Source organism: Triturus cristatus, chromosome 4_1 (genome assembly GCF_964204655.1).
Source record: "Triturus cristatus chromosome 4_1, aTriCri1.1, whole genome shotgun sequence".
Lineage (NCBI taxonomy): Eukaryota > Metazoa > Chordata > Amphibia > Caudata > Salamandridae > Triturus > Triturus cristatus.
The window spans coordinates 10,532,742-10,557,556 of NC_140585.1; the positions used below are offsets into that span (position 1 = coordinate 10,532,742).

A 24,815-nucleotide genomic window follows, 5' to 3' on the forward strand; every position below is an offset into this window, starting at 1 on the left:
CCATATTTTTGGGGGGATGGCTTCTAAGGGCATTTATTTCTGCTTTTGTTGGTTGTCTGTGGCCAGCTGTAGTGCCGGGACACTCTTTGGAGTAGCCGTGCGCTGTATAAATCACGAATAACATAACATAACATAACATAAAATAACAGATAAGCAATAGACTAATCCCACAGATCACGTCAGGGGAGAAAGTTCAAACAGTTAATATCTGGATACATTGGAAAAGTGGATGCAGAAAAGCGATCACAGATTTATTATTCAAAGCGTCTCTCAAATAGGAGTTTGAGTTTCTTTATAATTCTGGCAAGACTTGTGGTTGTTCAAGGAGGTTGTGGGAGGGAGTTCCAGATCCTTGTAGCGCTGGCAGAGAAGGCGAGCTTTATAAAGCGTTCTTTCCTGAATGTCGCTTGTTCCAGCAGGAGGACTTTACGAATTCTCGATCCTTGTTCAGATCCAGAGATTTTGAGTTTTTCTACCAAGTAGGATGGTGTGGAGTTGTGGAGGGCTTTGTGGTGATGCATTCAGTGTTAAATTGGTGTGTTGCTTCAATTGGAAGCCATTGTAGGATGCGAAGTATAGAAGAAATGTGATTTAAAAACTTTGTGACCTGTCACAGCGTGGACAACTGTGTGAAGCATTTCTCTCAGTGATGCTAATTTTCTCGGGGAAGGCCAGACAGGCAAGAGTTCCAATAATCCAGTCTGAAAGTACCAGCGTATGGACTACTAAATTCGTCAGGCACTATTGTGCTTTGATGAGACTTGCTTCTGAAGGTAAAATGTGAATAAATATAGGTCTGTAATTGTTAAGGTTGTTCTAGTTGGAGTCTGTGTTATTTGATGAGGGGGTGACTTGGCCGAGTTTGAGGGAGGTTGGCATGGAGCTGCTCGAAAAGGAGGAGTTGATGATTTTGGTCCATGCAGGCGAGATATGATGTGACTGAGAATCTTGACACGCTCAGGAGGGAGGGGATCGGAAATGTGCGATGTTGGTTCCATGCAAGAGAGTAATTTGAGCACTTTTTCTTACAGGACATAGTCGAATTCAGTCCAACTGGCATAGGGTGAGTTTGGTGAGACGACCATTAGCTGGAGTTAGGGCCTTGGGTAGACCCTCTTTGCTAGGGGGGACATCTTTGGTGTAGAACGGAGAGATGGGTGAGTCAAGAGAGATTTCAATGATAGATATTTTTTCAGAGAAGAATATTGCAAACTCTTCGCAGCGCATGGTAGAGTCATTTATTGAGTGTTGAGGGAAAGAGGAGGTTTGCTGTTTGCTGATGTTGAGAAGGTCTTTAGGTCTGTTCCTAGAACAGTCAAGTTGTGCTCAGAAGAAGGGGTATTTTTCTCTGAAGATATGTGTTTTGTATTTTATGCGTTTAGCTCCCGGTATCGCAAGATGTGTTAACAAGGGTTGTTGTCTCCAGTTTCTTTCATCCAATCGGAGTTGTTGCCTCTTTGTTAAGGTCTTTGTTAAACCAAGATCTGAAAGGAATACTTATGATTTCTTGAGTTTCGAAGGGGCGTCTATGTCAAGGAGTTCTCCCATTTTTGTGTTGTAGTGGGCGGTGAGATCATCACCTTGGAATTTGGGAACTGACTAATGCTTCTAACTCTGCCTGGGAGATTCAATGTATGTTCCACGCCCAGTGCTTGTGCCAGGTACTTTGGGGGTGGGCCTTTGGTTGGATGGCATTGAGATTGAAAAGAATTAGGTGGTGGTGAGTCCAGTCGGTGGGTAGGATAGAACGGAGGAATAAGGTATTCTGCTTAGAGATGATTACATCAAGGGTAGAGCCCTTGGTATGAGTTTGTTTATTGCAGTGTTGGGTGAGATCATTCGCTTCCAGGAGGGTGGATAGGGCTTGTACTGTTAGATCATCTGCATTGTTCAAGTGCAGGTTCAGGTTTCCTAGTAGAACGTATGCGCTGCCTTTACGGTAGTTTTGCGTTAATAGGTTTGTTTGGTCCTCAAAGATTTGTCGTTTTTCAACAGGAGGGTGTTAGATGACATGAATTTTGATAGAGTTACGGTCTTTGGATGAGAGTTGAACTCCTACATATTCCAAGGTAGGGTATTTCGTGTTGCGGAATGGAGTTAAGCACAGATAGTTTTTGCGTATAATGGTTATTCCACCGCCAATGTGATGCTAGCGGTCGTACACATGATTGAGAAGCCCAGTGGGTTGAGGAAATTGATAAGAGGATGAGTGGTCATTCAGCCAGGTTTCATTTGGAAAGCAGAAGTCAATTTTGTGTCCTAGGGTGGTGTCGGCTATTTGAGTGGCATGCTTGACTGCTGACTGACCGTTTAGTAGCATGCAGCAAAGCGTAGGTAGTGATCTTGGACCAGGCCGACAGGGTTGGATGGTAGTTAGTTGGGTAGGCCGCCTGGGAGGGCGAGTGGTGTTCAGGGTTCTACTCATGCCAAGGATGACCAGGATCTTGCAGCGGCAAGGCTTGCTCGGGGCATTGTCATATGTGTTGCTCAGCATTTCAGCTTCCCTTTGCGTCATTTCAGTCGTGGTGAATCTATGATTGAGTTGGGGATGGATATAGGGGATAGTTTGTCTAGGGGTAAAGGATAGGGGATCAGAGTGTATGTTTGTGGCAGGATCACTGTTCGCCATAGATGCGTGAAGCTGCGGCAGGAAGTATGTAATCTTTGCGTTCTTACGTAGTGACGAGATTTCATCCAGAATAGTGTTGATTGTGAGTTCAAGCTGGGCTGTTGTAGGGATCAGTTGAGTGGTGGTTGGGTCAATGTTAAGAAGTGGAGTGTGATGGCGCTCGTCAGAGTTTGGGGCGGAGGCTATTGCAGAAGTGGCCCATGCAGGTAAGAGCGGTGGAGCTGGGTGGGGGGGGGATTCAATAGACGACAACGAGGGGGAAATGATTTATTTAATTTTTCCTTGTCGTCGTCTGTCACATTGGAGAGTGATTCCAAAAGTAGTGGCTTGGGTGTCTTCCCGTCCTGTGTGGGGGAAGAGGTTCAGTGTAGCCCAGCTAGGTCCCATTGTAGTGGAAGGGGTGTAGGGGCTTACGTCCTGTCTCAGTGGAGTAGGAGTGACTGTGGGACTGTGTGTCCCCAGGTGCCGGAAGTCCAGTCTCAGGGCCTGGAGGGTTCCCTAAGGGAACACCAGGTTGAGGGCCTAGGCTGTACTAGGAAGCCATTTGAGGGGGATCTCCTAGTGACAGGAGACCCTGGGACGTCTGTAAACGAAGCTCCAGGGGTTCTGATGTCTGACAGTACTGCTCCAGTTGGGAGGGTGCAGAAGTCCGGATTGAGGAGTGAAAGGGGGATGTGTTCCCCAGTGGAAGAACCAGTGGGTCAGGGGCCAGCCAGAAGGGCTGAGTCACCGATGAATGGCAATGGTGACACCACTTCTGTCCTGGGGGATCTTCACGCGCTGTCAGATGAACAGGGGTCGGGAGATCTGCGCCAGGCAGACTTTCACACGACACATGAGTCATGTGTTACCCTCATGGGGTTGAGGCTGTGTGCGCCCCCAGAAGTCCTGGCATACCAGGCAAGTGTTCAACCGCAGGGGTTGGTCCCTGGGTTGGGAGGACAGGTTCAGGATCTGCCTGACCTGGAGGGAGGGACATCTGTAACCAGTGTCCTGACCAGTTTGGCTTCCAGGGGTACCACTCCAGTTGGTAGGGTGCAGAACTCTGGAAGGGGGTGTAGAGGGAGGGAGCCCTCGCCTCTGACCCCAGTGCAACCTGAAGGTTTAGACCCTAGGTTTGGAGACCAGTTGCTGGAGAGAGGTCCTGAACTGGTGGGAGAGTTGTGTTCTGGGGGGGCTCTCAAAGGAGCAGAGTGCGGAACCCTAGGAGGAGAGGTAGGGGGGAGGAGAGCAACTAACAAGCTTATTCTTGGAGTAGTAGCATCGATCCTCCATGAGTGACTTCCAAGGTATATCATCGGTAAGGACGTAAGCACTGGAGAGATGAGTTAAAGGTCAGCGTAGAATGTTGAGTTCTGACGTACGCGCAGTGTAATCAAGACGTGTTCAACTACTCTCCGTGTGTGGCTTGGTTATTGGTGAGTACCTGGGCTGGAAGGAAGCTATAACTGGTGACAAGATAGGGGATACGAAGCCCGTACACTGAAAGCGCTCTTCCAGAGAGTTTGCCGTGGTCCAGCACACTGCTCGTGCGTGCCACATGTGCCTCAGTTGAAGTGCAGAATCGATGCTGGCACTGGTGGAGTCTCAGCGCAATGCCAGCCTGTATAAAATGCATAAAGATAAAGAGAGCGACACTGAAAGTCTACATGTCGCTGGACAGGAACTGAGCGAAACAGCTTCTAATAGAATATATGGCGCCATTGCGCAAATTAATACTGTTGGAAGGCGGACCCCGAGGAGTCGGTGAGACCACCAAGGGGGGCCCTCTCACTGCACGAAGTAGCCGAGCGCTGCCGAGAAGTCTCCTGTGAGATCCTTCTCCTATCACGTACTAGCACAGTAACACCACCACACAGGACTCAAGGAGGTTGTCTGGTGACAAGCAATTCTTTATCAGCAATCAAAAGGTTACGAGGTCAATATTTACACGAAGGGATCGAGGGATCCACCAAAAGTCTCAGTGTCTCTTTGGAAGGGTAGGGGTAGCGGGGCAGTCTTTGGCAGGAGTGCGGTACGAGGGTACCTGGGGCCCAGTTCTTATCCTCAAGCTGGAGGACCTCCGGATCTTGGATGGGTCGAGCCGCGACGGCGTCAGCAGGGCTCTGGCGTACAGTTCGTGGAGAGCCGCGATTCAATCAGCAGGGCTCTCAAGATGGTTTCTGCTCGGCTCGAGCCGCGACGTCGTCAGCAGGGCTCCGAGGAAGGTTTCAGCGAGGTTGGGCCGCGACAGCGTCAGCAGGGCTCCGATGTTCCAGGTGGTTCAGAAAGGGTGCACAAGAAGGAGCCGCGACGCAGTCAGCAGGGCTCGTGATGGTTCCGACAAGAGTTCTTCTCCATAGGGTCAGCCGCGATTCAATCAGCAGGGCTCTCGACTCCGGGATACAACTGCCGAGCTGTGGTGGGGTCGCTCCAGATATAGGCCTGGAGCCCTTTGATGTCCGGACCTATGCGCCCGAGGGGGCGGAGTGGCCGGGTGGAGGTGGCCAGACGCCCAGCAGGAGAGGCGCCAGGCCCATGGGAGTTGCAGGGCGATCACACCTCGAGAGGGGAGGACAGTTGGGGGTCCCATCGATACTGTCCTCCGCCGGGGGCGATGAATGGTTCCTGCGGCACCCCCTGGCTAGTTCATGGTGCCTCGATGTTGGGGCTTCGCTGGGGTCGAGGCCGGGTTGAGCGGGGTCGCGCCGGCTGGTGCACGGTGTGACGTGGATGCCAACAAGATGGCGGAGCCACGAGGAGTATGCGACCACGTGCAGCCCCGGGTGAAGGGCCTTGGTGCAGTTCAGACGGGTGGCCTGTGACGGCCGGGGCGGGGAACGGCCACAATCCAGGGGGTTAAGGACCACGCCACGAGGCCGGGTCCAACAGGCGTCCCCCCCAGCCGAAGGCATGGAGAGTCACCCATCTCCTTGGGGATTCTCCTCGTCAAGGCGGAAGAAGCGGGACAGGCCGTCGGCGTTGGCGTGGTCATTGCCGGGCCGGTGTTCGACGTCAAAGTCCATCCCTTGTAGCGAGATGGACCACCGCAGCAGCTTGGGGTTCTCGCCCCGCATTCGCATTAACCATTGCAAGGGCCGGTGGTCGGTCTGGACCCGGAAGTGGGCGCCAAAGAGGTAGGGCCGGAGCTTCTTGAGGGCCCACACCACAGCGAAGGCCTCGCGCTCAATCGTGCTCCAGCGTTGCTCTCGGGGCAGTAGTCGTCGGCTGATGAAGGCCACTGGTCGGTCGAGCCCCTTTTCGTCGGCTTGGGATAGGACGGCCCCGATCCCATACTCGGAGGCGTCCGTCTGTACCACGAACTCCTTCTGGTAGTCCGGGGCCTGCAGCACCGGAGCAGTACACATGGCTGTTTTTAGGGTGTCGAAGGCTGTTTGGCAGCGGGGTGTCCAGTGTACCTTCTTGGGCTGTTTTTTGGACGTTAACTCTGTGAGGGGGCCAACAATGCTCCCATAGTCCCGGATAAACCGCCGGTAGTATCCGGTGAGGCCCAGGAAGGCCCGGACAGCGGTCTGGGTAGTGGGGGGTTCCCAGGTCTGGATGGCATCTATCTTCGCTTGGAGGGGGGCCACCCGACCGCTCCCCACTTGATGGCCCAGGTAGGTCACGGATCCGTGGCCGATTTGACATTTGCTGGCCTTGATTGTGAGCCCGGCCTGCTGGAGGGCGGCCAGGACGGCCTTCAGGTGGAGGAGGTACTCGGCCCAGTGGTTGCTGTACACGGCAATGTCATCTAAGTAGGCCGCGCTGAAGGCCTCAAGCCCGGCCAAAACCTTGTTCACCAGTCTTTGGAAGGTGGCCGGGGCGTTCTTCATTCCGAAGGGCATCACCCGAAAGTGGTAATGCCCATCCGGAGTCGAAAAGGCGGATCTTTCTTGGGCGCCGGGGGTGAGCTGGATTTGCCAGTACCCGGCGGTGAGGTCCAGCGTGCTCAAGTAGCGAGCGGCCCCTAGGCGGTCGATGAGTTCGTCGGCCCGGGGTATCGGGTGTGCGTCTGTCTTGGTTACTGTATTCAGGGCTCGGTAGTCCACGCAGAATCGCAACTCCGGGGGGTGACCGGGAGCTGCGGCCTTGGGCACCAGGACGACAGGGCTGGCCCACGGGCTGTCGGAAGGCTCGATGACCCCCAGGGCCAGCATCTTCGCTACTTCGGCCTGGATGCAGGCCCGCACTCGGTCAGGCACCCGGTAGGCTCTGTGTCGTATGGGGGGGCTCTCCCCGGTGTCGACGTCGTGGACGCACCAGTGGGTCACCCCCGGGGTGAGAGAGAAGAGGGCTGCGTAGTCCCGCAGTAATTGCTGGCAGTCGTTGCGCTGTTCCGGGGTCAGGGACGAGGCGAGTTGGACCCCTTCGATCGATCCATCGTGAATGTCGGATTGCAAGAGGTCGGGCAAGGGCTCGGAGTCGTCCTCGCACCCCTCGTCGGTCACCAGCAGCAGGCTCAGTTCGGTCCGGGCGAAGTGGGGCTTTAGCCTGTTAGCATGTAGGACCCGGAGGGGGTTCCGGGGGGACTCCAGATCGACCAGGTAGGTGACGGGACTTTTCTTCTCCACCACCTTGAAGGGCCCGGTCCACTTGTCCTGGAGGGCGCCGGGTTCGACCGGGGCCATGACCCATACTTTCTGACCTGGCTCGAATTCTACAGTAGAGGTGTTGCGATCGTACCACCGCTTCATGTCCTCCTGGCTGGCCTCGAGGTTGGCTTCGGCCATGGCTCGGAACTTGCGGGTCTGGTTTCGGAGGGTCAGGAGGTATCGGTAGACGTCAGGAGGGGCGCCTCGGGGTTTCATCTCCCAGCCCTCCTTGACCAGGCTGAGCGGTCCGCGGACCGGGTGTCCATACAGTAGTTCAAACGGGCTGAACCCCAGGGACTTCTGCGGGACCTCCCGATAGGCAAACAGGAGGCAGGGCAGCAGGACATCCCATTTCCGCCTGAGGGGTTCTTCCAGGCCCTGGATCATCCCTTTTAATGTTCGGTTGAACCGCTCAACCAGTCCGTTCCCCTGAGGGTGATAGGGGGTCGTGAACTTGTATGTGACCCCGCACTGTTGCCACAGGGACCGCATGTACCTGGAGATAAAGTTCGTGCCGCGGTCGCTCACCACTTCGCTGGGGAATCCCACTCGGGAGAAGATCCCCATCAAGGCCCGGCCTACCACAGGGGCCGTTATAGTTCTTAGCGGGACCGCCTCCGGGTACCTGGTGGCGTGGTCCACGAGGACCAGGATGAAGCGGTGGCCCAGGGCGGTTTGGGGGTCCAGGGGTCCCACAATATCGATTCCGACCCGTTCGAACGGGGTGCTGACGGCGGGAAAGGGCTGGAGGGGGGCCTTGACCCGACCCCCCGTCTTTCCGCTGGCTTGGCAGGTCTGGCAGGACCGGCAGTGGTTGTCCACATCTCTCCGCATCCGGGGCCAGTAGAAGTGGGTCACCAGACGACTGTACGTTTTGTCTTGCCCCAAGTGTCCGGCGAGGGGCACATCATGGGCCAGGTTAAGAAGGAACTCCCGGAAGCGGAGGGGGACCACCAACACGCGGCTGGCCCCGAGTTCTGCTACTTTCTGTTCACTGTACAACAGGCCCTCGGCCCAGTAGATCCAGTGGGTGCCGGTCTGGTCACCGTTGGCTTGCGCGGTCGCTTGTTGTCGGACCCCTTCGAGAGAGGGACAGGACTGTTGCTCTTGCTGGAACTGTTCTCGGGTGGGGCCCCCCTCGTGTTGCCATTGCGTCAGCTCTGGTAGGGCGCTCGGAGAAGCCCTCTCTTCGGGGGAGGATTCGCTGGGCCCAGGGTCGGTGTCCGTCTCCTCCTCGCCGCTGGTGGGAGGGGGTGTGAGCCCCTCGGGTTGGGCGGTCCCGGAGGTCGAGGATGAGCGGGGGGCCTGGGCGGTCATGGACCGGGTGATGGCGCAGGCCCAATCAGCCAGTCCCAACATTCGGAGGTGCTCTCGCCGCTCTACTTGAGCCCAGGGGGAACTTTCCAAGTCGTTCCCCAGGAGACAGTCGACCGGGGCGTCGTCGCGCACTGTCACCTTCAGCAGGCCCGTCACCCCTCCCCACTCGAAGGGGACCAGGGCCATCTGGCATAAGCTCTCACTGTTGTCGGCCGTCCGTACGGGGCACAGCACATTCGGTAGAATCTGTTCAGGGGTCACCAGGTGGCAGCGGACAGCGGTGATACTGGCGCCCGTGTCGCGAAGGGCTTCGGCCCGTTGTCCGTTGATCGTGACCTGCTGCCGGTACTTCTGGGTGTTGGTTGGGATGGGGGCGCAGGGTACCATCTCGCGGCTACCCAGGCAGACCAGGGACATGGCTGCCGGCTCCCACTCAGTGTTCTCTCGGTCGAGGGCCTCCTCTTCCTCTTCTCCTCCCCCCAAGGCGGCGGCTGTCAGCTGCCGGGGCGCCCACCGGCCCCGTTTCTTCGGTTCAGAGGGCAGGCCGGATCGCTGGCAAAGTGTCCGGTTTGTTGGCAGCCATAGCAGGTCACTGGTGGCCGTGGTCCGGGTCGGGCCGGGCCCACCCTTCGAGCTAGGCTCGGGGAGAGATGTGGCTGCGGTGGCCCTCGAGGAGGGCTCCTGGGGGTCCCGGCGGGAGGGTCTCGGTTCCTGTTCGGCCCCCCCCCCCCACCGCGCTGGCGTGGGGGTCCGCTGGGGTTCCTCTGGTACTCCCCCATTGAGCTCCGGGGGACCCGGGAGTTGACCCATCGATCGGCCTCGACGGCAAGTTTTCGCGGGTCGGTCATTTTGCTGTCGAGGAGGTGCTGTCTCAATTCCACGAAGCAATTGTTGGAAAGATGTTCCCACGCGATGAGGTCGACCAGCTGCCCATAGGTGGTTACTTTGCTTCCTTTGATCCACCCTTCTAGGGCCCGACTGAAAAAGTCCACATATTCCACCCATGTGGTACCCGGGATTTTCTTGCAGTCTCTGAACCGCTGGCGGTACATTTCCGCTGTTAGCCCGTAGCGGGTGAGCAGGGCCTCCTTCATGTGATCGTAGGAGGTCATCACCTCCTCTGGTAGCTGGAGCAGCGTGTCCCGTCCTTCACTCAGGAATCGCCCCCACAGGCCTGCGCCCCAGTCTTTTCGGGGCACCCGATGGGAGGTCATGGCCACCTCGTAGGCCTTAAACCATTGTTGGATGTCGTCATTCTTGTAATACTCCTTGACGACCTCTTTCGGGATGTGTACCTTGGCCTCGGAAGGCGGTAGAATGTCTCTAGTACTGGGGGTGTCGGTCCCTCCGTTCTTGGCCTTGATCTCGAGCTCCTTGAGACCGCGCTCGTGCTCAAGAGTTAGTTTCTTTTCCTCCAACTCCCGGTGTCGTCTCTTCTCTTCTATCTCTTCTTGAAGGCGTAGCTGCTCGAGGGCCAGTTTCTTTTCTGCCAGCTGGAGTTCGCCGTCCAGCCGCAGTCGGGCGAGCTCTAGCTCGTGGCTCCGGACCTTTTCCCGCTCTCGTATTTCTTCTTCGGAGAGGCCGGTTTCTAGGCTCTTTCTTCCTCCGGTTGCCGGAGTCAGTGCGGTTGCTGTGGTCTCTGTCAGGGGCAAGGGCCCTTCTTCCTGGGAGGGGCCTGCCCCGGCCTCCAACCATGCCCTCAGAGCTTTCTGCATCTCTTCTTTGGTACCTAGGCTGGTGGTTGCAATGCCTTTGTCTTTCCAGAACTGTTTTAATTCTTTGTGCGTATATTCTTCCAGCCGTTCGGGCCGGAACTCCATTGTCGCGTTGTTTTCCTGGCTGCTCATGGTGCTATCCGTTTGGATGGGTAGCTAGTGGGTACTGGCTGGTACGTACTGCGTTCGGCTCGGATCCCGTCGCTGGCCACCAAATGTTGGAAGGCGGACCCCGAGGAGTCGGTGAGACCACCAAGGGGGGCCCTCTCACTGCACGAAGTAGCCGAGCGCTGCCGAGAAGTCTCCTGTGAGATCCTTCTCCTATCACGTACTAGCACAGTAACACCACCACACAGGACTCAAGGAGGTTGTCTGGTGACAAGCAATTCTTTATCAGCAATCAAAAGGTTACGAGGTCAATATTTACACGAAGGGATCGAGGGATCCACCAAAAGTCTCAGTGTCTCTTTGGAAGGGTAGGGGTAGCGGGGCAGTCTTTGGCAGGAGTGCGGTACGAGGGTACCTGGGGCCCAGTTCTTATCCTCAAGCTGGAGGACCTCCGGATCTTGGATGGGTCGAGCCGCGACGGCGTCAGCAGGGCTCTGGCGTACAGTTCGTGGAGAGCCGCGATTCAATCAGCAGGGCTCTCAAGATGGTTTCTGCTCGGCTCGAGCCGCGACGTCGTCAGCAGGGCTCCGAGGAAGGTTTCAGCGAGGTTGGGCCGCGACAGCGTCAGCAGGGCTCCGATGTTCCAGGTGGTTCAGAAAGGGTGCACAAGAAGGAGCCGCGACGCAGTCAGCAGGGCTCGTGATGGTTCCGACAAGAGTTCTTCTCCGTAGGGTCAGCCGCGATTCAATCAGCAGGGCTCTCGACTCCGGGATACAACTGCCGAGCTGTGGTGGGGTCGCTCCAGATATAGGCCTGGAGCCCTTTGATGTCCGGACCTATGCGCCCGAGGGGGCGGAGTGGCCGGGTGGAGGTGGCCAGACGCCCAGCAGGAGAGGCGCCAGGCCCATGGGAGTTGCAGGGCGATCACACCTCGAGAGGGGAGGACAGTTGGGGGTCCCATCGATACTGTCCTCCGCCGGGGGCGATGAATGGTTCCTGCGGCACCCCCTGGCTAGTTCATGGTGCCTCGATGTCGGGGCTTCGCTGGGGTCGAGGCCGGGTTGAGCGGGGTCGCGCCGGCTGGTGCACGGTGTGACGTGGATGCCAACAAGATGGCGGAGCCACGAGGAGTATGCGACCACGTGCAGCCCCGGGTGAAGGGCCTTGGTGCAGTTCAGACGGGTGGCCTGTGACGGCCCGGGCGGGGAACGGCCACAATCCAGGGGGTTAAGGACCACGCCACGAGGCCGGGTCCAACAAATACCATTACACTATGCGGAGTAAGAAAACTAAAGCTGGACAAGGAAAGCACACAGCAATAGTTCAGTACACATTACACTGAAATTCACATGCTATGAAGCAGAGATTAACCAGGTGTTTGTGAAGAAACATTTCAGCACAAAATCGACCATTGTTATCTTCATGTACTTGTAGTGTACAAAGATTTATCTCCTTCCCGAAACCATCAACAAATCATCGTCTCACAACATGCTGGAGAGCAGTCCCAGAAAGAGGGTCGGGTTGGGTTTGACGAGTTTCCCCAGACGAAGCGGCCCACCACCAAGGCTGCTGCGTAAGGGGCCCAGAACAACTCGTTAGACAACCATAACATACACAGCTCCGATGGAGAGCCAGGGTGAGATCCAAGCTCCAAACGTCATTGAGGCTGACCCCGAAGCCAGCACATCACGAGGTGCTAGAGAAGCTCTGTCTGATCAAGTTCCACCGGAAGCGCCTGAGAGACCACTACTGTCCTCCAATGTATGCACGGCTGCTGCATTCTTAAAACCACCAACTGCCTTTGATACTGGCAAAAAACAGAATATTGGCGATAGATGGATGGATAGAAACTTTTGAAGAGTTCATAGATGCAATAGATGAAAAAGAGTATAAAGTATCTTGAGAAACATGGCCGGTGAAGTAGTGAAAGAAGCCATGAAAAAGAATTTACAAGAAGGTGAAAAGACATATGATCACATCGAAAAGGCCTCTAATGTCAAGTTTAAGCCAGTGCCAAATGTGAATTATAAAAGATACATATTCAGCCAAGAATGCCAGAGACCAGGTAAGACCATTGATGAGTTTGTTGAAAGACTGGATGTTTGGTAAAGCACTGTAAATTCAATTAATTTATGATGAGGAGGCTACCCTCGGAGTAATCAATGGATGTCTGTCGTATGCATTTCAACGACGAATGCTGATGGAAACTGAGCTTTTATCAAGTCCTCAAGGCTGCTTGCGCTGACAAGCGTGCCTATCGCCAAGTGACTGACATGGAGGCCGTTGGTGCCCAAAGTGCGTCGGTCATGAGCACGAAAAGTAAGACAAGGTACAAGGCCGAGGGACACAATGTCCTGTCTTCACAGAAAAAGAAAACGTGTTACAGATATGGACTGTCATTTCCACATGAAAGTAAATGTCCCGCAATTGGACAGATATGCATAGACTGTGGTAAAGAGAATCATTTAGTGACAACTTGTAACGCGAAGATAAAAAATAAGTGCGTCGCAGTGTGAAGACAAAATGGCTGACCAAACGCTACATCAGTGACATTCGACGTACTCCCTCAAGGCTAAGCGGTCACACCAATTGAGGCAAATCGACGCAAAATCAAGTTGATTATCGTCTAAATCATCGAGAAAGAATTCCTCTGTGTCTGTTTACAATGAAAGGGACAATGACAATTGTGCAATATTGATGTTTACTTCAAAAAGGCATGCACGTATGGGGCTAGTCGAATGAGAGGAAAAATCCAAAGTGAAGACAATTCAACATGAAGACAGCTGTGCATCGATAAATATTATGCCTCTGGAGATGTATCACGAATTATCTCCGGTACCACAACTTACGAATTCAAAGACTAAAGTATACTCATGGGCTGCCTGAACTCCCTTCAAAAGTCAAATAAAAAATTTGTAGCCAGGATGAAACATAAGAAAACTGTGGTGAATGCGCCTATTCATGTACTTCAAGGAACAGCTTCAAGTGTTTGCTGAGTTTCCATAGTGCTGCTGATATGGGACTGATATCAGTGAACTACAGTGTGAGAAGGTGGCCTGATGAAATGTTGGGTCTGCCTGAGTAAGCCTGGCTGAAGACGGCTGAAATGCCCGAAACCGGTCCTAGGAAGCTTGTTTCCGGTCCAGGGAAGGCATGGCTTGGCAGTTCGGGCTGGACTGTTCCCATGAGGCACAGGGTCAGACTGATTTGCATATGGCCATGTCTGAACTGGGGTGGCAGAGTGGGCTAAAGAACGGTGATGGATCAAGCCCAGATCTGTTGTCTAGGTGTGAGTGTTTGATTGGTTCTGATGCTCCGTCCATCACCACCCCCTTTTGTACCACTTGGTCCATGGCAGCCAAGGAGGGTGTTGAGAAAGACCTGGAGCCTGAGAGTATGATATATGCTGTCCACTAGTTCTAGTGGGCACCTTGTATCAGTCCAAACAACCCCTTATGGTGATAGGTTAAAGATGCTCTGCATATCACCACTTATGAATGTTACCAAGTGCACAGACCAGGATCCTTTCTATGTACATATTTAGTTCCTCGGGGTACTAGTCACCGAGGAAGAAATGCGTTTTTTATACCTAAACCTAGTTAGGTATCCCCTCTAGGGGAGTCGGCTAATTCTATACAAGTTCCAAAATGGTACCTCCAAGAAAGCAACACATTCTACGATGTGTGCTAAGAACAGGCATGCCAAGAATATTGCAGCATATACAATATTATACACAAAGTAGCACTTAACTCAAAGTGTGCCGTTTCTCATTACCTGCCTACATAAATTGCATTTTATGTATTTCCAAATTCCAAATATTGGCCAATTTCCATACAAGTCCAAAAAGCGTCGCAACAAACGACCTTACCAAGCACAAAAATCTCAAACCTCAGTGCCAAGTTCTGAGTGACCAAACGGTCAGTTTTAGAATACTCACGCCAAAAATGTTCTCAGTCAGGTGTGGTAAGCAGTTGGAGGAGTCAAATCAGGAAGACCAGACATATACTGGGCTGCAGAGACAGAATCTCAGTTTATGGTACCTTTTTACTAGAGTCCTGTTCTGTCCTCCTCAGTAGATTCCTGTCTCCCATCAAGATCACTCCCTTGGATAGCCACTTCTCTGATGAGCCTCACAGTGGGCACCAATTGAAGAAATCAAAACCTTCTCAGGGGTTTCACTGATACACCTGGTCCTTTTAAACCAACAGCAAAGAAGAGATTGGCACAGAAGCTGTAATACAGGAGACATCTTTTTATTAACCTCAGAGGGAGATTGCGTCACAACAGTACAGGGGACAGAGTCTGGGTCACTTGCCAGTGACCTAGGGCAGGATGGACCAATGCCCACAGATGTCAAGTGCTTCAGGTGAGTTGACGGGTGTCTTGACTCTTCAGCCACGAGGTCCAGGAGGCGTCGACGAAGTCCACGAGCTGGATTCGAGCTGTCCCACGAAGTCTGTCGAGTGCTGCGGTGTCGGCGACCAGAAAGGACCCAACAAGCCTTGGCAACGGCAAGTCTCAAGAAATCAGAGAAAGGACTGCGGTGCAGACCAGCAAGGTCTGATGGACTCACCCAGCAAGGGTAAGTAAGAGCAAGTCTGCAGCAACCAGAAAAGCCCAAATAGAAGTGGAGTTGCCTTCGTGGGGACCTGCTAGCCAACGGGCTAGTGATCGCGAAGGAGCCTCGAGCGGTCGCACTTGGAGCTGGCCCACAGGTCACTCGGAGCCCAAAGCATAACTTCGAGGATGACCAGGAAGGTGTTGTTGCTGCAAAAGTTCACGGTGTCCAGGGGTCACGGTTCCACGTTACCCACGATAGCCACGGGACTTTTTTTCTTTTTTTTTTGGCCCCTTGTCCCCCAAAGAGGAACTAGTGATGAACATTTCCAGCAATGAGTTGACACCCAATGAGCTGGCAGTTTTAAACAAAGACATGTCCTTTGTTCCCACATATAATACGAATTAATTGGAAACGGAAATAGCACTTTTCAAATTCATGTGCAAATTAAGACTGCGCTGGTTTTTTCATCACGCAGTCTTGGATCCCTCAACTAGTAAAGCTCAGACGACACCTGAAAAAATCTTTAAACCTAAAAGCTTTTTTGTATCTCCTATCTCACACAAGGCGCTTGACTTATTCGAACAATTGGTTAAAAAAGATTTATCATTGATTCATCAAAAAGAGTCCACACGTATCGTGGCCGGATGCGGATCCCTGCATGAACCAGTAGGGACATTTTTAGACCATTATTTGCAACCTTTGGTTCAGAGCTGGATGACATATGTGCAAGACACTATCGACTGTCTCAATAAATTACAGAATGTCACGATACCATCTGATACTGAAATATGGTTGGGCACTATCGACGTAACTGCATTATATTCATCGATACTGCATGGAGAAGGCATTGAAGCGGTCGAATGGATGCTGTTAAGACATGACTATGAAGAATCACTCAATATTTTTCTTTTGGAGTTACTGCAGTTCAGCCTTTATCACAGCTATTTCTCATGGAAACAGCAATTTTATTTGCAAAAGACGGGTACCAGCATGGGTTTTACTGGGGCACCAACGTACGCCAATATCTTTATGGCCAAATTCGAGGACACATACATTTTGGGTAACAACCTCTGGACAGATCATTTGCTATTGTACCTTCGGTACATAGATGACATTTTGAAACTATGGAAAGGAACTCGGCAGTCATTAGAAAGTGCATTAATCACATTGAACACCTGTCATCTACAAATCAAATTCACTCATTCCATCAACTCCACAGTTATCAATTATTTAGACATTCTCATTGAAAGAAAAGGTAACAGTTTAACCACACGGGTGTACAAAAAATCCACAGACCGGAACAATGCTTTACACTATAGCAGTTTTCACTCTTTGGCTCTTAAGAACCATTTACCATTATCACAATTCATCAGAATCAGCAGGATCAGCTCAGATAACACCCAGGGTCTGAATGACGTTGAAGTATTGACACAACAATATTTAGACAGAGGCTATCCCAGTAAAGTTTTAGAAACAGCTACATAGATAGCCTATACCACAGTAGGGGGTGCAAGCACACACTTACCCAGGTTGCAGTAGCAGACCTGTGGTGTCATTTTGGAGTGCTTCCCAGGGGTGGCATAATACATGCTGCAGCCCCTGGTAGGCCTCTGAGGTACCTATGCCCTAGGTACATAGTATACCATATACTAGGGGCTAGGGGCTTATAAGGCACTCCAGAATCCAATTAGATATGTACCTAATGTACCTAATGTACGTGGAATCCATTTTAGAGAGGAAGCAGCTAGGCTGTGGTCCTGATTAGCAGGGCCACAGCCAGACTAAGGTCCAAAAACAGTGAAACACCAGCAAAAAGTGAAATTGTAAGTCAATTTCCTTCTTTAGTTCATGGGTCGGGAAAACAATGAAAGTAAGGTTACACATAAATGAGAATTTTCATCAAAGACACAGAGTTGCGTTTCACTTGCAAGAAGCTGTTGAAAAGGAACTTCACTTTTTACTTATACATGGCATCATTGAACGCTCCATTGGTCTGACACCATGGCTTTCTCCCATTGTAACAGTGCCTAAAAGAGACAGTGAAGGAGCTGTACGCATAAGTGTTGACATGCGTCAGGCCAACAAGGCAACTGAGCAAGAGAAACCTCACAGTCCGTACATTGCTAATATAATAACTCAATTGAATGGTGCAGAGTTCTTCTCTCGACTCAACCTAAATAAAGGATCTCACCAATTGGAACTTGAAGAAAAATCCAGATACGTTGCAACCTTTTCTACGCATATTGGTTTGTTTCGCTACAAGCAATTGAGTTTTGGTATATCCTCTGCTGCAAAACATTTCTAAGACGTCATTGACTGATCATATAGCCTGTAGTAAATTCATTTAACTATAGTGATATATTGTTATTGTGGGGCTGCACAGAAAGAGCATTACAAAACTCTCATGCAAGTATTTCGTTTGCTGAATGATGCAGCCTTTACTCTGAATGCTGACAAATGTGAATTCCACAAGAAAAACTTGAAATTCTGCAGCCATGTCTTTTGTGATGGGGGTATGAAACCTGATCGAGCTAAAGTACAAGCATTGTCTACTGAAAATCCCGCACAATTTAAGTTTATATAGCGCGTAGCTACCCTGAGGCCTCCTAACGCTTATGGACCGAGCGGCAGAGGAACAGCAATGTTATAACGATGCCTTGAAGAGATGGGTTTTCAGGAGCTTGCGGAAGGCCAACAGAGCGCCCAAAAAATCAAGCAATCCATTGAGAGCGCCATTGAAATGCCCGACTTTGATCCCAAACTCCATACAGAGGCTGTAGTTGATGCTAGCCCTGTAGGGTTAGGCGCAATCCTTGCACAGCACGACGGACCGCCAAATTCCCCGAGACATATCATGGTACATGCCAATAAGAGCCTGTAACAAACTGAACGTGCATACTCGCACCCTGAGTAAGAAAATTTGGCACTGGTTTGGGCTTGTGAATAATTTCCATGTGTTTGTGAATGGAAAGCCCTTCACATTAGTGGCTGATCACCAAGCATTGTTGATGGTATTTGGCAATCCCACAGCAAAAATGCCTCCTAGAATTGAGTGTTGGGGTTTGAGGTCACAAGAATTACAACTAAACGATTCTTCATCGTCCAGGGAAAGATCAGAAACTGGCTTCTTATGCCCTGGTACCCCGTCTAAGACAGTGGAGGATTATATCAAATTTATTGTGAAATCGAGCACACCGACTGCCGTATCTTTAGAGCAAATTGTCACTGCCACGAGCCAAGGTAGTGGCATGTCAAGATTAAAAGTTGTGGAACCAGTATTCTAAACCTCTCACTAATGACAGCGAGTATATGAAGTTCAGAAATGTAAGAGATGAACTTTCAGTAACGCAGGAAGGCCTCATTCTGCAAGGTACACTGATAGTTATTCACCAAAGTCTCTGACAACAAGTAGTTGAATTTGCCCAAGAAGGAGATCGAGGAATAGTTGCCACTAAGAGAGCTCTCCGTGATCGAGTCTGGTTTCCGTATCTCGGCGAAAGGGTAAAAAAAGAATTGAAAACTTGTCACATATGCAACTGTCTTTCATCTCAAGTTAGTCAGCAGCCTTTGATTATGTCAGAATTGCCCCACCATGCTTGGGAGAGAATTGCTATTGATTCTTTTATGGCCCTCCAGGGAATGGACATCATCTTCTAGTTATTAGTGATCAATACTTCCATTTTCCATTGGTAGAAGACCCTTCATCCACTACACATGAGCAGGGTGATTCAAAACCTAGATGGCATCTTTGCGACATGACTTGTACCTGCAATCTTAAAATCTGACAACGACCCGCCTTTTAATAGCCGAGAATTCAAAAACGTTCTAAATCACCTCAATATAAAGCATCTAAAAAGCACTCCCTTTGACCCCAGGCCAATGGTCTGGTAGAACGCCTCATGAGTACTCTAAAGAAAGCTGTTCAGCATTCTGCTTTGGGGAAGCTCGACCGCGAAGGTGTTTTGAACACTATTCTTTGAGGTTACCGTTTGACCCCCTCACTCAACCACAGAGGAAACCCCTGCCACTATCATGTTTGGATAAGCCATGACAACCAAGCTTTCCCAATGGAAGGGGCTGGGTGTGACGGGGGATACATCTGCATTCATCTGCATGCCGATAATCTTCTTGGGCTGGGAGAGAGGCGATTCACACTTTCATTTGAATAGGTTGTGTCCTGCCCCCACTCAAAGGGCTGATTTACCCCCTACTGATCGTCTGGAGCCAGGAATGGGCTGCAAGGGATTGTAGCACACTTCTGAGGGTTCCTTTGAAGTCACCCGTTCATCAAAGATATTTTTGAGTATATGTACTGGAGCTCTGATCCCATGTTTTTACACGCTGCTTGGGACTTGTAGCCAGACACTGTTGGCTCTACAAACTGCTCATTGCCATGAGGACTGCTGTGCTGCCAGGAGCAACCACCATTTTGACTAACTGTCTTGTTGTGTTGACCTGCAGCTGCTGGGCTGCAGGAGGAGCTGCCAATTTGCAACCTAACTGCATGTGCTGTCTGCTGCCTGCCGCCTCCTTTTGTGCCCCCAGGTGCTCTCCAAGGGCTTGTTTGCTTGCCCCCTGTTCTCTCGAGATCTCAGGGCCATCAAAGACCTTTTTGCCTCTTTTCTCCAAGACTTCTGCTGGGTGAGCCCATTTTTACAAGGGCTGGCATGTCGCCAGTGCTCCCTACTGCACCAAGGTAAAACTTTGCTGCATTACAGGACAGTGCCTCATGGGCCTACAGTGCAGCTCTCTGACCAGGGGAGTGCCTTTGTGCATTCTAGGGAAGTACTCCATCTTTTACAAACCAACATATGGTGAGCGTTTTTTCTCCAGCGAGAACAGCGTTGTTTCGCCTGGAGGTGTTACCAGAGAAACAAACATGTCCTTGAGCCAGCGTGCTCACTGCAGCTGAATTGTATTGTGAACCTCGCCCTCGGAGTCTGGCAAGATATCGCCACTGTCAGATGCCACCAAGAACAAACTGGTGTGGCCCCTCTGGTCGTGAGACCCGAGGAGCAGCCCCATGAAGACTTGTGCTGCTCTGAGGTGGTAAAGTGCAGCGTGTAAGGCTGTAGAGCTACAGGAGCTGCACAAAGCCTTCAAGGCAGGCCTTTCGACAACACGTTGTTCCGTAACATGCGGCGGGCCAGCATTCCGAGGTTCATTCCAGCCAGCCTCGCCCTCTGGTTTTAACGCGTATACTGCACGAAGCTCTCAACGTCGGGTCCCACTCCCGAGACATGACAACATTGTTAGCAAGTTACAGATGCCCTGAGGACAGTGACCCTGCACACACAAAGGTACTGTGAGGCGGGTTGGGTCCAGAAGAGGTGTAAAGCCGCCCTGCTCTCCTTCACGGGTGGCTTGGTTTCCCTTGGGCTAAGAGACGCAATTCAAGCGGCCCCGGAGGGCTCCAAACCCGCAAGAGCGTGAGGGGCATTTCTTGTTCAGCATTGTCTCTGCTCTGGAGATGACCTCAAGAATGGCGCAGGGCCGTCCATAGAGGAGAACTGCTGGAAGACTCAAGCTCAATTACTGTCGAGCGTTTAGTGGGTGCTCCTGCGCCCTAAGTTTGGTTTCTAAATGCAATCACTTCAACCACGTTCACTACAGTTACCGTATGAAGTGTAATAGGAGCGCAGGTGCGCTGTGACCTACGTTTTCATAGTAATTTGTGTTTTTCTCTGTCAAACCTGCATTATTTGCACTAACGGTGTGATTTAAGTCATTTTGGTCTTGTTTGTTGTACAATATAGAATTTATTTTTACATAATCCTGCGTAGATTCCCTTTTGTCGTGTACTCACTGTGTTGCTGCGCGAGTGTGTTGCACAAACGCTCTGCACATTGCCTCTTTAAACAAGCCTGACTGCCCTGCGCCAAGCTACCAGAGGGTGAGCGCAGGTTCTCTCAGGTGTGTATCCGACTTACCCTGACTAGAGTGGTGGCTTCTGCCTGGCTTAGGTGCCTACCCTAGCCAACCAGAAGCCCCATGTCCAACAGTGCTTCTTGTGAATCGCTTGATTTCCCAGCATGCTCCTGCTGCAGAACTAAGTCACCGCACTTTGTGTAGGAGGACTAGCCACCAATTGTCTCTCAAAGGGAAGTGTGACTCTTCTTCTTAGAACATACATTTTTTTCTCTGAATTGTAACTGTCCACCTCTCCATATTATAAAAATGCAGATTTTTCAAGAAATATTTTCTTCATGTAATTTTCAATGTTTTTTCTATTTTGCAGAACAACAATCACATCTAGAAAATATGAATGTGATAGAGAGCCATAAAGGTTCCGGAGGCAAGATGAATTTTACTCACAATATCTACTTAAGAAAACGGCGCAGAATGCACATGAGGGAGAGACGCTTTGCTTGTAATGTGTGTGACAAAAGATTTATCAATGAGACACTTCTTGTGAGGCACAAAAAAGTACACACCAGTATCAGGCCATATCCCTGCGGAACGTGTAAAAAGTGTTTCACTCAAAAGAAACATTTTTTACAGCATCAAAGAACACACACAGGAGAGAGACCTCATCACTGCACTGTGTGTTCAAAGCGTTTTTCTCAGAAGGCAACCCTTGTACGACATCAAAGTGTACACACAGGAGAGAGGCCTCATCACTGCACTGTGTGTGAGAAGAGCTTTTCTCAAAAGGCAAACCTTGTGATTCATCAAAGAACACACACTGGAGAGAGGCCTTATCACTGCACAGTGTGTTCCAAGCGCTTTGCTCATAAGAAAGGCCTTGTAAGACATCAAAGCGTACACACGGGAGAGAGGCCTCATCAAAGCGTACACACAGGAGAGCAGCCTAATCACTGCACTCTGTGTTCCAAGCGCTTTGCTGATAAGGGATCCCTTGTACGGCATCAAAGAACACACACAGGAGAGCGGCCTCATCACTGTACTGTGTGTGCAAAGAGCTTCACTCGAAAGAAAATTCTTCGTGAGCATCAACGCATACACACAGGAGAAAAGCCTTTTCGCTGCACCCTGTGTGAGAAGAGCTTCAGTCAAAAGGCAAATCTACAAACTCACAAACTAATACACACCGGAGAGAGACCTTATCACTGCACTGTGTGTTCAAAACTCTTTTCTCGGAAGGGAGACCTTGTACGGCATCAAAGAACACACACAGGAGAGAAGCCGTATCACTGCACTCTGTGTTCCAAGCGCTTTGCTGATAAAGGGTGCCTTGCACGGCATCAAAGAACACACAGTGGAGAGCGGCCTCATCACTGTACTGTGTGTGCAAAGAGCTTCACTCGAAAGAAAAATCTTCATGAGCATCAACGCATACACACAGGAGAAAAGCCTTATCACTGCACCATGTGCGCGAAGAGCTTCAGTCAAAAGGCAAATCTACTACAGCACAAACTAATACACACTGACTAGACGCTGTCGTCCTCCTGCCGAGAATCCAGCTCCAGTGTTTCTGACTCCCCTTGCGGGTTGTTGGGAGATCGAGTCCAGGGAAAGAGATGCCAACCGCTCTCATTCTAAGGTATGGAGCTGATTAGAACCTAGAGAAACCTTTGGCAGATTCTTGGCAAAACTAAACTATAGCTGAAACAGCACCTGCTTCTTCCCTCGTACTAGACCTAGGTTAGGTACACTGGGGTAGGCGTATTTTAGAAGCACCAGTTGAGTATTTTAGCGTGTTATTTATATATTTATTTTTATATATGTCATAGCAACAGACAATGCTATTACAGTATTATTTTATATTACTGTTTACGCTGTACGCATTATGCTTCGCATTCTCTCTAACAATTGTAGCAGTTCACATCTCTTGCATGAGAAATAAGACTGTTCAATAAACCCTTTTATTGAAACGCCCGTCTATCTATTTCTGTGCAACTCTGTAGAAACAAAGCTTGCACGATTGAGTGAAATGGTTATCTGTTGTTTCCACGACTCTGAAGATATCGTTTCGATTCTAGGGGAAACAAAGTTGTCATGTTTATGCGGTTGTCAGAGACTTATCCCTTCTTGTTTATTGGAGAAAGTTTCTAGTGACCTCTGAGTTAGCTGGCAACCACACAATTAAGTTTAAAATACTCAATAGAGACATACTGACCTCAGTCATATGTCAAATTTATAGTGTATATTATTCCAATGCGCAGAGCCTATTGGGAATATAGGAACTACACTACACTCCTGCTGGTGCTTGCTGACTCCTCATGCTTCTGTGCACTTTACCATTGGTGCAGCAGGTGCAGTGGCACGGGGCCCAGGACTGTGAGGGGCCCGTTGAACCTTGTAAATTACTTTATATCAGCAGCCCAACAACAGTCAAATAGGTGATTTTCTTTGCTTGCACCTGAGCCCATGGCATCCTAGTCTTTCCAAAAATATGCATAAACCCGAGCTGGGTATTCCTGCTAGCGCTGATGGGGGGCTGTACGTTTTGGAAGGAGAGACGATCTCTCTGGACCATACTCAGATAAAAGGATCATTATTCCGAGTCACTGCAGTGCCGACGCCTGAGCAGCAGGAACCCTTCGTCTACCTCTTCTTGGTTCATGCTGGGCTTCATTCTACCTAAAATAAGTTTCCCGTATGTTTCATTTAACAACAGAGTTTGCTTCCTAAATGTAACGGCAAAGTTAGATTTTAGTGGGATGAACAGCACATAGGATTATACCTGCAAGTGTTTTGGAAATACAAAACAGACATATACACACGTATTAACCCTTTTAAGAATATCCACTCCCTATATTTATTATACTCCACTCCACGTGTTGATCTGTCAGTGAAAATGATACAATGGAAATCCTCCAGCAGGCGCAAGGTCAGAGGAGCAGGATGAACGAGTTCATACTGTAAGTACTCCTGAGTTTGCAAAGAGTAATCAAAAATAAACGTGACATCCGGAGACGTCAAGGATGTGGCCCATTGTATCCAACGAGGATGCAAAGCTTTTGTCACTGCATCCAGTGCAGGATACGGTGTAACAACCAACATGCGTTTCCCCTGCGACAGCGCTCGTTCCTTTAGAATCGCCATCTGCACCGCTGTCAAAACTTTTTCCACAGAGGAAAATCGCATTTCAGCCGAAGTGTGTCACCTTCATTAAACGTCATGTACGTGAAACCCACTGCTCCCGGCACAATTCTTATTACCAGGTTTGTTGTAAATTAAGGCAGAATATGATTAAGCATTTACTGAAGACATTGGTGTTCCCCTTTTATCGTGTTTTCCCCATTATGTTGGCCGAAGTCTGGACTCCATTTTGTATTGACATGCTGCCATGTGTTCACCACGAGGAGAGTCCAACTTCTGTGTTAGTTGCTCTTGTGATCTGCCTAGCAACAGGTTATAAATAGCTCTCCCTTGCCCGTCTGGCGCATGCCCAGACTTGACCACATCTGTTATAATTAGCTTTGCTTGACCATGTGTTTTCGCGGGCCCAAGGAGTGTGTTAGCTCCGCCCATGTATTGATTTGGTATCGAGAATGACCCTAAATGGTAATGTTCTTCAACTTAGTGGTATCCACCCACTCATGAGCCCCTTCGCTGTGTATAAAAGGGGACTGTGTATGCAAGTTCTTTGTGCTACTCCTTGCAATACTGAAGAGTGTTGTGTGGATTGTAGGACCACCCTTAAGGGTTAATAAACGTTGTTTTTGTACTTTGCAGTTTCCGTGCCAACTTCCTTATAGATTTCGTTACAGAAGAGCGAACCCTTGTCTCTTGCGGGCCTAGCTGGGGCTTGTATTCATCAATTGGCGCCCGTCACGTGGGGCTCATCGGCGACTCGGATGCTCGAAGGACTGGTCGCGACGAAGGTGAGGAGTTTGGCCAGGGACGTGATCACTGCCAGCGGCGTCTTAGCCTTGGCATCCCGAGGTTTTTCTTCCTTCCCTTCCGAGCTGACCATCTGGGTGGCGCCGGTCATCGACTGAGAC

General features: G+C 50.6%; 3 protein-coding genes across 3 annotated transcripts in view; 2 read left to right on the plus strand and 1 right to left on the minus strand.

The window, feature by feature from the left end:
* LOC146839290 (uncharacterized) overlaps window positions 1-24,815 on the minus strand; it is a 191,198-nt gene that overhangs the window by 20,041 nt on the left and 146,342 nt on the right. The gene's annotated exons all lie outside the window — the stretch shown is intronic.
* Window positions 21,152-22,299, plus strand: LOC146839291 (uncharacterized). Its single transcript, XM_085651340.1, has one exon. It carries the CDS (start codon window positions 21,166-21,168, stop codon window positions 22,297-22,299), a length of 1,134 nt encoding a protein of 377 aa, XP_085507466.1. The 5' UTR covers window positions 21,152-21,165.
* Window positions 22,304-24,815, plus strand: part of LOC146839292 (uncharacterized) — a 132,866-nt gene continuing 130,354 nt past the window's right edge. Inside the window, exon 1 of the mRNA XM_085650302.1 lies at window positions 22,304-22,408. Within this exon, the coding sequence (XP_085506428.1) occupies window positions 22,386-22,408 (23 nt within the window). The 5' untranslated portion in view covers window positions 22,304-22,385. The remainder of the gene's footprint in view (window positions 22,409-24,815) is intronic.